Source organism: Miscanthus floridulus, chromosome 8, assembly GCF_019320115.1.
Source record: "Miscanthus floridulus cultivar M001 chromosome 8, ASM1932011v1, whole genome shotgun sequence".
In the NCBI taxonomy this organism is placed as follows: domain Eukaryota; kingdom Viridiplantae; phylum Streptophyta; class Magnoliopsida; order Poales; family Poaceae; genus Miscanthus; species Miscanthus floridulus.
This window is the reverse complement of record NC_089587.1, coordinates 55,316,638-55,328,324: the sequence shown is the minus strand read 5'-3', so window position 1 is coordinate 55,328,324 and position 11,687 is coordinate 55,316,638. Positions and strand designations below refer to the sequence as shown.

The window sequence follows — 11,687 nt, the reverse complement described above, 5'->3', positions numbered from 1 at the left end:
CTGTGTCCTGGCACTGTGTCCACGATCAGCACCTGGGACAGAGTGTGACGGGGGTTACCAGCCAGTGTGTCCTAATGCTGCACCCGCGACTCGCCGCCCGCCCAGGGCCTCGGCACTGTGCACCGGGGCCTCGGCAATCTCGGGGTTCGTGCCCGCCGAGACCCCCACCGCAACGCGAGCCTCGGCACCAACCAAGCCTCGGCCTCGCGCACAATCTGTCCACCAGGGCTTGCATGTTCGCCGTCACATCCGCTCCAAGACATTCCCGGGGCTCCCACGACGCACAGGACCTGATGGGACAACCACGCCGCTCCAGTACTCCAAGGACGGATCGCTCCTACGGCCACGCCGCCACCAGAACGGGCCACAGGGTTCAGACGTGCCACTTCTATTGACACTACGTCGCATAGTGATACATGTACTACCTTCGTTCTCCCTTCAACTATAAAAGGAGAGGACTTGGGCCACGTAGAGGAGGAGGAACAGACCAATAGAACGACACACTTCTACGCTACTTGAGAACAACGCCTCAAGCAGCCCGCACCACCCTCGCCGAGACCTGGGGCTAGCTCCCTCTCTCACCTAGCTTGTAACCCCCTACTACGAGCACTCCGATGCAAAGAACATAAGATCGATCTCTCAGACTGGACGTAGGGCCTCGATTGCCTGAACCAGTATAAACCTTGTGTCTCTTCGCATTACCATCCGGGATTAGGGGCACGCAGCACAAATTCACTCGTCGATAGAGGGACCCCTGGTTCCAAAACACCGACAGTTGGCGCGCCAGGTAGGGGGCGCTGCGTGTTAGCTTCATCGTCCCAGCAGGACCCGGATGGCAGACCCCATACGACCATTGCGTCTTGGCACCATAGTTTGGTTCGGGAGCCTAGAGTTCATGTCTCTGGGGCATGAGTACGACATGGTGCTCCTTGCCCCTCGAGCCCCACCATCCAACGATGAGGTCACGCCCCGACAGCCCAGACGCAGGCGGCGCCCGGGCAGCCGCTCTCGCCGCGCTCGCTAGGCACGACGCAATGAATGCCACCCTGACGCTACGCGAACCCGGGGCGGCACGCCACTCCCCGCCGACGTCCTATGACCAGCTGTTGGTACGGGGTCCCTGGCTGGGGACCTATCTGGCCTAAGCCTGGACAAAGGAAAATCGCCGGTGGCTCGCGGCGACGCCCAGTCGTCTAGTTCTACTCCACCACTCCCCGAAGGGTCGACCCCGGCGGGGCAGAATATGGAGACGGCACCGTCCTCATACCCCTTTGGGTTGCGGGATGCCGCCGCCTCTTATGCCTACGCCTACACTGCCGCTCATGAGCACCCCTCGGAACGCCGCCAGCGCTTCGCTCTCGACCTGAGCACCCACTTCGACTCCTCGGACGAGGACGAGGCATGGCCCGGGGTGGATTTCCCCGAACTCCACAACCCTGGGGCGTTGCGCCAATTCTTGGCCGCAAGCGACTACTGCCTCGGCTATTCCGACTCCGACAATGAAGGGACTTACGATCCATCTCGCGAGTGCTTCCACGTCGGGCTCGGGATGCCAAGGGCGGGCGAAGAAGACGAAGGGACAGGCAACCATCCCCCACCCCAGGCAAGGGCGGGCGATGCCACGCCTCCGTGTCTCGTAGCCCCGGCGGCGCGAAACGAGAACCCCGTCCGCGGGGGGCATCGACGCCCAGACCTGGAGCAGCTCCACGAGCTTCAAGCCAAGGTCGAATAAGACCGACTCCTCCTACAGCAGCTTCGGGACTCTCTCGAGCAGGAGCAGCAAGGGCGCGGTGAGGGCGGAGGAGCCCGAGAGAGGGCCCACGACGTCCATCACCGCATCAACGACAACGAGGGGGGAGAGCCACCCCCAATCTTTAATCGGGCTAGCCAGAACGTCGCAGCGGCCGCAATGCTGGTCCGAGCAATGCCCGAACCCTCCACCACCGAGGGGCGATGGGTCCACGAAGAGCTCCGTGACCTCCTCGAGACCGCTGCGGTACAGCAGGCCGAAAGTTCCACCTCTCGCCGGCGCGGAGGCACTTTGGAGCAACCCACGGCGCGACTTCGCCGCCTCCAACAATGTCGCCAAATACGAGGCCCTCGTCAACGGCCTGCAAACTACCATCGAGCTTGGAGTGCGACGTCTCGACATACGGGGTGATTCCCAGCTCATCGTTGATCAGGTGATGAAAGAGTCAAGCTGCCATGACCCCAAAATGAAGGCGTACTGCGTGATGGTACGTCGCCTAGAAAATGAGTTTGATGGTCTCGAACCCAACCACGTTGCGCGAAAGTTCAATGAAGCCGCGGATGAACTGGCAAAAATGGCGTCGGCACGAGCCCCGGTCCCCCTGAACGTCTTCGCCAGAGACCTCCACAAGCCATCCGTCGACTATGCCTTGGCAACGGAAGAGGGCACATCGGCCGAGCCCAAGGCAGGGCCCGAGGCCCCCTCGGCCACCGAGACCCCGCCAGCCGAGCCCGAGGCCATGGCGATTAACGCAGAGCCTCCCAAGGTCGACCAAGGAACGGACTGGCGAGTCCCTTTCCTTGATCGCCTCGTTCGAGGAGAGCTTCCTGTGGACAGAACTGAGGCACGGCGGCTTGCGTGATGAGCCAAGACTTACGTCCTCTGCAACGGCGAGTTGTATAGGCGTAGCCCATCGGGTATTCTCCAACGATGCATCACCACCAAAGCTAGGTATTCCCTACTTTGGGACTTGCACGCGGGAGTCTGCGGGCACCACGCGGCGCCTCGGGCGCTCATGGGTAACGCCTTCCGACAAGGTTTCTATTGGCCAACAGCGGTGGCCGACGCCACGAAGATAGTACGCTCCTGCGAGGGATGCCAGTACTACGCTCGATAGACGCACCTCCCGGCCCAAGCCCTCCAAACCATCCCCATCACATGGCCATTCGCTGTGTGGGGGCTGGACATGGTTGGGCCTCTGCAGAAGGCACCCGGGGGCTATACCCATCTGCTGGTAGCCATCGACAAATTCTCCAAATGGATCGAGGCTCGTCCGATCACCCAGATCAAATCCGAGCAAGCGGTGCTGTTCTTTACGGACATCACCCATAGGTTTGGGGTTCCTAACACCATCATCACTGACAATGGGACGCAATTCACCGGTCGCAAGTTCCTAACGTTCTGCGACGACCACCACATCCGGGTGGCCTGGTCGGCCGTAGGACACCCAAGGACGAATGGCCAAGTAGAACGTGCCAACGGCATGATCCTACAAGGCCTTAAGCCAAGAATATTCAACCGGTTGAAGAAGTTTGGCAAGAAATGGCTTGACGAACTCCTGTTAGTCGTCTGGAGCCTACGAAACACCCCGAGCCGAGCCACGGGATTCACACCGTTCTTCCTGGTCTATGGAGCCGATGCCATCCTCCCCACTGACTTAGAGTATGGTTCACCGAGGCTACAGGCGTACAACGAGCAAAGCAACCGCACTGCCCGTGAAGACGCCCTCGACCAACTGGAGGAAGCCCGAGACATCGCGCTACTACACTCAGCCAGGTACCAGCAAGCCCTACGACGCTACCAAGCTCGGCGCATCCAAAGCCGAGACCTGAAGGTGGGCGACCTGGTGCTGAGACTGAGGCAGAGCAATAAGGGCCGCCACAAACTGACCCCACCCTGGGAAGGGCCGTACATCGTCGCCCAAGTGCTGAAGCCCGGGACCTACAAGTTAGCCAACGAGAAGGGCGAAATCTTCACCAACGCTTGGAACATAGAACAGCTACGTCGTTTCTACCCTTAAATTTCCAAACGTCGTTTACATTGTTTCTCGAAATGCAATAAAGAAGCGTTCTTAGTTGTTATAATTTTTTGAGAAACCCCCATCAAGGGGAACCTACCCCCTCATAGACAAGTCGACTGTATAGAACCCAAGGACAGTACGATCGTCTCAAAGGCGAAAAGGCCGGCCGAGCCGTGAGAACGGCACACGCCTCCGGGCTACGGCAGCTCCCTCACCACCTTTTCACCCAAAAGACAACGTAGGCTCCGAGGAAGTTCTGTACAAAGAGCTTGTCTATCGATACGGGCTCGACGTCTCAATAGCGCTATAAGGAAGACTCGGCTCTACCTCTACAAAGCTGAGCCTCCCTTGGGGGCTAAAAAGGGGGAACCCCCTGAGTCCTGAACACCGTTTGTTAATGATCTTTCAAAAAATTTCTACGCCAAACTCTCTCGCACTCCGACGGGACCTTCACAAGAAACCCAAAGACCAAAAGCTTGTCTCGAGGCCAAAGGGCCAGTCGAGTCGTGAGAACGACCTACGCCTCTGGGCTACGGCAGCTCCCTCACCACCCTTCGCTAAAGGACGGCTTAGGTTCCGAGGGATTTCTTTGCGGGTTCCCAAGATCGAGACAGAGGGCACAGGCTCGGAAGTAGAACAGAAAACGGATAAAAGACCCACGTACGCAAATACTTTAAAGGCCTCAACGGCCACAAAAACGTCACGATACGGCAACTAACTCAATTCGGTTACATGGCCCCTTTCGGCCCAGGTCAAAGCTCAAGGATCGGCGGTCGGCGCGGGAGGGACCACCTCTTCTTCAAATAGACCAGCCAGCGCCGCGCCAGGTGCCTCGGTCGCCTCCAACAGCTTCGCGACCTCCACGTCAGCTTCCTCGTCATCTTCTGGCAACACGTAGCCGTTGCTGACAGCCTCGAGGTTGATAGCATAGTGCGAGGAGACGACGGCCAGGGCGCGCTTGATGCCCGTGTGCAACGCCCCCCGGAGCCTCTCGTGGACGCGGCCGCTCAACGCAATCAGGCGGCTCCCAAGGGAGCTGGCCGATTGGACCCCCTCGACGTCCAGGGCCTCACAGGCGGTACGGACTGCGCTGCGCAGCGCCTCGTGCTCCCGGACCTCAACATCCAGCGCCGCTTGCGCTGCAATGGAGGCCTTAGCCACCTGGGAGGCCTCTTTCTCCAGATCTACGTTGCAACAAGGGGTCAGAAGTCAAACGCAAACCAGAACAAAAAGAACAAAGAGCATGATTCGGCGGAACTTACCCTCGGCCTTGCTCTTCCAATCTAAGGCCTCGGCCCGAGAGGCCTCGGCCGCCTTGGTAGCCTCGGCCAAGGCGACTTTGGTCAGTTGATGCTCGCTCTGCTCCGCACCCAGCTGCTCGGCTAGGGCCTTGGCAGAGGCCGTCGCTTCTTGGGCCCGAGACCTGAAGGCGTCTCGCTCCTCCTCCAGTTCCTTGATCTTCGCTACCAGAGGGGCAGACTGCTCCTTAGCCGTGGCCAACTCGGCCTGAACGTCAGCACAACGAAGGCGAAGGTCCTCCACTTCTGCACTCCGTGCCGACAAAAGCCCCTAAGCATCGGTGAGGAGGCCTGTCTACCGCCGGAGCTGGTCTCAGATATCCCTCTCCCTTCGTAGGAATACCGATTTCCCAAGGGATCGGGTCTCCAGCTCCTAAAGAGGCAAAGCAAAAAACGCGCGTCAAACATTGCGAGGGGGCTCGGAGAGGAAACAACGCGGCACGAGAGAGGAAAAGTACTTACCTGGGTGACACCGGGCAAGTCCCATCCCACAATAGTCATCGCGGTCTGCAGCGACCGCACTGCAAGTTGGTGGTACTGCTCGAGGGTATCCCACCACCCCCCCTCTGCGATATCTTCAAGGGCGAACACAGGCTCCCCCTCGGGATCAGCCCGGTCCCACCAGAAAACACGCGGGAAGTTCCACCCACGGGGCTCGGGCCACAGCCGGGCGAGGGCCGAACTCCCCTCGGCAGGATCTGGGACTGGCTGCTCCGCGGTACTGGCCGCCTCGACGTCCGCCGCCTCCTTCCCGGGGGAGGAATCATCAGACGAGATTGTCTGAACCAGGGGCAGCGCCAAAACTTGCTCCGTCTCCACTTCCATCGCCTCGGCCTCGACGAATCCAGGGGCTCCGGCCTCCGCCATCTCTACCTCGGTGGCCTCGGCATCCACCGCCCTGACTTCGGAGGCCTTGGGGGCTCCGGCCTCACCCTCAATGGCCTCGACAATGGTGGACGCCCCAGCCTCCTTCGCCCTAAGACTCACGACATCGCGAGGCGTGGGCTCCTCCTCCTCCACTCGCTCCGCGGCCGCCTCGGCACCCTTTTCCTGGGCAGCCGCCTCCTTTGAAACGGCCCCGCTCGACGCCGCGCCACGCTGCACGCCAGCCTGCGCCTCCGCTGCCTGATGGGCGGAGGAGCTAATGTTCACCTTGAGCGCCTTACGGGGCACCAAGGCAGGATCCTCCACCAGATGCTTCTGGCTGGAAGCAAAGACACTCCCAAGGTTAGCATGCGACCAAGGGACAAACAGGGAGTACTATGGACTCCACAAAGAAAAGACGCTTACCGCGAACGGGGATACAGCCGCTTCGACACTGCCAGCCTCCTCTGCAACGGCGCCGGTGGTGGCAGTGGCGCGGCCTCGGTATCCACCGGAGCCAGCTGGCCTCCGCTGGACCCCGGCACCTCCTCGACCCTTCACAGAGACGATGGGGTCGGCCCCACCGTCGCTCGCTCCACCTCCACCGTCGGACCCATTGGGCTGACGGCACGCTCCTCCGACACCCGCGCCTCGGGCATGTCGGCCTTGGCCCCAAGATGGGCCGCCACCAGCCCCGAGACACCTCCTCCTCCTAGGGGCGTTAGGCTCCTTGCCGGTGCCCCGGGCACCATCTCCCTAATGTCGGGGAGGTGTTCTAGGCAGGCCGTCCCCATGTCGTGCCCGTCGCCGTCGCCCGAAGAATCCGACACCGATGACGAGAGAGAGGGCTCCAGTGGGAGGCCGTCGAGCTTCTGACGCTGGCGATGGGCGTCTAGCTTTTCACGCGTGAGGAGCTTCTTCGTGCATTTCGCCTCCTTGGCATCCTTCTTCTTCTTCTCCTCCTCGGCGCGCGCCCTGTTCACGGCTCGCAGCTGGGCGTCCTCGAGAACAGGCGGCGGGGAGTCTCGCACGTCCCTTATCCCCTACGGGAACGACGAAGTAAGACAGCAAACAAAAAAGGCGGAAAACAAGAAGGCCGCGAAAGCATCGGCAACACCCAACTCACCAGTGAGATGTACCCCCGTGAAGGGCGCATCGGGAACGGCATCAAATCGTCGATCTTTGGCCTCCCGTCTACCGCCTCTCTCACCCGACGCAGGGTCTCGTCGTCGGTAAGGGCAAAGGCGGACATCTTGATATCGGCAATCGGGTCGCGCAGGGTCATCTCGAACAGCCGCCGCCGCCGGGCCATCAGCGGCAACACCCTCCGGCGGTGAAAGGCCGCCACAACCACGGCCGCCGAAAGGCCGCGGTCACGTAGCTTCCCCAAGGCCCGCAATAGCGGCTCCAGCCTGGGCTGATCAACCTTGATGACGCCGTATCCCCACTTCTCTGGTTGACTCTCTACAACCCGCCCGGTATAAGGAGGAAGTCCTCCATCGTCGTTGCGGAGGTAGAACCAGCCGTCGTACCAATGACGGTTGGACGATGATAGCTGGGCCGGGATGTAGAGGGACTGCCGGTCTTGGCGCACGTGAAGGGTGCAGCCGCCGGCCCTCTGCACCTTCCGAGCCCCCCTCGTTCCCCCCGGCTTGGTGGTGAACGTCGCTCGGAACAAGTGGAGCCACAACTCCCAGTGGGGAGCGATCCCCAAGTACCCCTCACAGACGGCGACGAAGATGGCCGCCTGCGCGATGGAGTTGGGGCTGAAATTATGAAGCTCCACACCGTAGTAGTGCGGGAGCGCTCGCATGAACTTATTCGCCGGCAACCCAAGGCCTCGCTCGTGGAAGACGACGAAGCTCACCACGTAGCCGTCGCGCGGCCTCGGCTCCGACTCATCCCCCGGAGCAATCCACTCCGGCTCATCAGGGTCGGTGATCGGGCAAAGAAGACCGGCCTCCACGAGCGACTGTAGCTTCTCCTCGGTGACGTCAGACCGCTCCCAGGGATCCGCCGGGAGGATGACGGGACCACCAGCCATTGCGCGGTGGAGGCCGCTGCTACGGTGGTAATCTCTCTCTCTTTCTTTCAGTTTCTCGCTCTCGCCCTTCTCCTCCCCGGCGCTCTATGCTCTTAGCAACGGCACAGGGGCAGCGAAAGCAAATGCGGAAAAGGTAAGAAAGGGGAGGGCGAGGCTCTTTGCGTATTTATATAGGGACGAGACGAAACCACCGGGCGACAAAATCGGGGAAGTTTCCCCAAAAAGTCTGGCGTGGTTATCCAGATCCAGTCTTATCGCCCACGCGCCCACTCCCTCCTCATTAATCGCGCGTGCAGGTACGTCCTATCGGCTGACGCCACGTCGCGTCCGACCACAGCAGCAGCAGGCGCTGTTTCGCCTCCCCGAAAAAGCCGCCTCAAAAGACGCGCCTGCCGTTATTAGCCGTAGGGAGAGAAATAACCCCCCTCGATTCCTTTCAGGCAAAGGAACTGGGCACCGAGCCCGCTATGGTCCAGGGGTTCGAAGGCTGGGCCCTTAGGGGTTTCGACAGCCGCCCCAGGGCAACAGAGTCAGGGGCGACTACGGGCGAGCCTATGCGAGGCCGAGGCCCAAGCAAGCGAAACGCTTGGGATGCCCTGTGTCGTGTCTGAGACCGGTAGGGAGGTCTCCGAATGGGATCCCACCGTAGGGAGGCACCGAGCCACCGAGGCCCAGCGAACGGCCTCGGCACCCACTAGAGAAACCCTCCGGTACTCTTGGAGCGCGTCTCCGGACCGCTAGCCGACCCCCAGCGAACGGGGTATGGGCCTCCACTCGGACTTACCCGATAACAGCTCATCGGAAATGCCATCGCTCGCGCCCACCGAGGGTAGCGCGGCATGTTCCACCCCTCCTTCCGAGTGAAAAGGAAGCGCGAGGGTCGAATAAAAAGTCAGGGGAATCCCCGACGGCCCTCTTGCTCCACGCAGAGGCTAAGGGACTCTACCTGCAAACCATTGCCGAGGCCCAGCGACTTGGGCTCGCACACGAGGGGGCTCGGCAAAACAAACCCTCCTTCCGAGCGAAAAGGAAGCGCGAGGGTCGTTCAAAAAGCCAGAAGATCTCCTGACGGCCCTCTTGCTCCGTGCAGAGGCTAGGGAGCTCCTTCTGCAAAAGACGCCGAGACCCCGCGACCTAGGCTCGCACCCGAGGGGGGCTCGGCGGACAGACCCTCACGCGTGAGGGGCGAACCAAAAGCCAGGAGGACCTCTGACCGCTCTCTCGCTCCGTGCGAGAGACTCGGGGGCTCCTCCTGCAACTTTGCCGAGACCCAACGGCTTAGGCTCGCACACGAGTGGGCTCGGCAAACAGCCCCCCGTCCGAGCGAAAAGGATGTGCGGGAGACGGACAAAAAAGTCGGGAGGACCCCCGACCGCCCTCTCGCTCCGTGCGGAGGCTCGGGGGCTCTTCCTGCACCCAAGATAAAGACAAGCGACCCGAGTCCGTTACGGTCCAGGGGTTCGAAGGCTGGGCCCCCAGGGGTTTCGACAGCCGCCCCAGGGCAAAAGAGTCAGGGATGACTATGGGCGAGCCTGTACGAGCGCGCCCTGTGTCGTGTCCGAGACCGGTAGGGAGGTCTCCGAATGGGATCCCACCATAGGGAGGCACCGAGCCACCGAGGCCCAGCGAACGGCCTTGGCACCCACTGGAGAAACCCGCCGGTACTCTTGGAGCGCGTCTCCGGACCACTAGCCGACCCCCAGCGAACGGGGTACGGGCCTCCACTCGGACTTACCCGATAACAGCTCACCGGAAATGCCGTCGCTCGCGCCCACCGAGGGTAGCATGGCATCTTCCACCCCTCCTTCCGAGCGAAAAGGAAGCACGAGGGTCGTACAAAAAGCCAGGGGAACCCCTGATGGCCCTCTCGCTCCAGGCGGAGGCTAAGGGGCTCTTTCCGCAGCATCGTCGAAGCCCTGCGATCCGAACTCACGCCCACCGAAACCTCAAGTACAAAACACCATCCCAACAGGAACTATCAAGAGCTAATTCTCGTCAGAACCTCAGGGGGAGTGCCTCCACTCCCCCCAAGGCTCGGGGGCTACTATCGGATACAGTGAGAAGGGGTACCCTAAGCACAAACCAAAAAACGGCTGCTTAGACTTCGTAAAAGTCGAAACCAACTAAACACCGCTGGCCTCGGCCGATTCTCCGACTCGCCCGAGGCCCCCTCACCGCTGGCCTCGAGCGACCCCCCACCAAGGGCCTCGGCCGAGCCGCTGACTCTCCATCTCGCGCGAGGCAGGCTCGGCAGCACTCCGCTGCCTCTTCCTTCACCCGCCCCTCTGACAAAACGTCGTGTCACATTAACTCAGCCAACTGCTGCCCCTGACATCGGCCGCATGCTCGGCACAGTACAGCAGAATGGCCGACGGGACAGGAGGCAGGACTGGGCAGAAGTTACCCGCCACTGTGCTAACCACTAAAGCACATAGTTGACGCCCATGCCTCACTGTGCTACCAACTCCTGCTTCGAGAACAACGCAGCGTGGGGAGCCACGTCGGAGATACTGTGGCCTCAGAATCAGCACCCAGGATCAATAATTCCCCCCAAGGCCTCGGCGGTATGCTTTAGGGGCTCGGCAGCCTGAGGATCCATGTCCGCCGAACCCCCCACGATGGCTCGGCCTCGCCGTCTGCAGAGCCACAGCTCCCTACGACATCATCACACAATGACCAGCACGACGCCCGCCATGCCCTGCATCAAGCTGTACTGGAGCCCCACGACGCACAAGATCAAGTACGACCGGCGCGTCACTTCTACACGACAAGGACGGGGCCACTCCATCAACCATACCACAACAGTGGCCGGCTACAGGGCTCGGACACACCGCCCCCGTTTATAGAGCAGGAGGTCTCGGCATCCCGACGCCAACTCCGCTTCGTGCGAGGCACCCCAGAGGAGGCCTCGGCAAGGGGCCTAATCTCCGTCTCGCGCGAGGCCTCATTCTCTGTGTCGCTCGGGGCCGGCTTGTCCGTGGTCCGTCGGCCCCCACCTCGACAGCACGTCACGTCTCATTAATGCTTTCAACCACTCCCGCAATCTCTGCCGGACAGCGGCTCAACGTCACAGAATGGCCGATGCAACCCGAAGTCGCATCAACACCGTACCAGCTAGGACAGGGCACGGCGGGGGTTACCGACAACTGTGTCCTGGCACTGTGTCCACGATCAGCACCTGGGACAGAGTGTGACGGGGGTTACCAGCCACTGTGTCCTAACGCTGCACCCGCGACTCGCTGCCCACCCAGGGCCTCGGCACTGTGCACCGGGGCCTCGGCAATCTCAGGGTTCGTGCCTGCCGAGACCCCCACCACAGCAGCGAGCCTCGGCACCAACCAGGCCTTGGCCTCGTGTACAATCTGTCCACCAGGGCTTGCATGTTCGCCGTCACATCCGCTCCAAGACATTCTCGGGGCTCCCACGACGCACAGGACCTGATGGGACAACCACGCCGCTCCAGTACTCCAAGGACGGATCGCTCCTATGGCCACGCTGCCACCAGAACGGGCCACAGGGTTCGGACGTGCCACTTCTATTGACACTACGTCGCATAGTGATATATGTACTACCTTCGTTCTCCCTTCAACTATAAAAGGAGAGGACTTGGGCCTCGTAGAGGAGGAGGAACAGACCGATAGAACGACACACTTCTACGCTACTTGAGAACAACGCCTCAAGCAGCCCGCACCACCCTTGCCGAGACCTGGG

General features: G+C 61.3%; 1 protein-coding gene across 1 annotated transcript; it reads right to left on the bottom strand.

Moving 5' to 3' along the window:
• Positions 1-4,529: 4,529 nt before the first annotated feature.
• Positions 4,530-7,244, bottom strand: LOC136469094 (uncharacterized). Its single transcript, XM_066467420.1, has 6 exons — positions 7,059-7,244; positions 6,494-6,975; positions 5,972-6,272; positions 5,033-5,276; positions 4,853-4,954; positions 4,530-4,654 (listed from the first exon to the last, which is right to left on the bottom strand). Exons 1-6 carry the CDS (start codon positions 7,242-7,244, stop codon positions 4,530-4,532), a joined length of 1,440 nt encoding a protein of 479 aa, XP_066323517.1.
• Positions 7,245-11,687: the final 4,443 nt, after the last annotated feature.

Excerpts from the sequence above, each read along its gene's own strand:
- LOC136469094 (XM_066467420.1), bottom strand. The coding sequence starts at position 7,244 with ATGGCCCGGCGGCGGCGGCTGTTCGAGATGACCCTGCGCGACCCGATT. Across the intron at positions 6,273-6,493 it reads GGGCCGACCCCATCGTCTCT|CCAGAAGCATCTGGTGGAGG; the intron begins GTGAAGGGTCGA and ends CTTTGCTTCCAG. Across the intron at positions 5,277-5,971 it reads GAGCCCCCAAGGCCTCCGAA|GCCGAGTTGGCCACGGCTAA; the intron begins GTCAGGGCGGTG and ends GCTGACGTTCAG.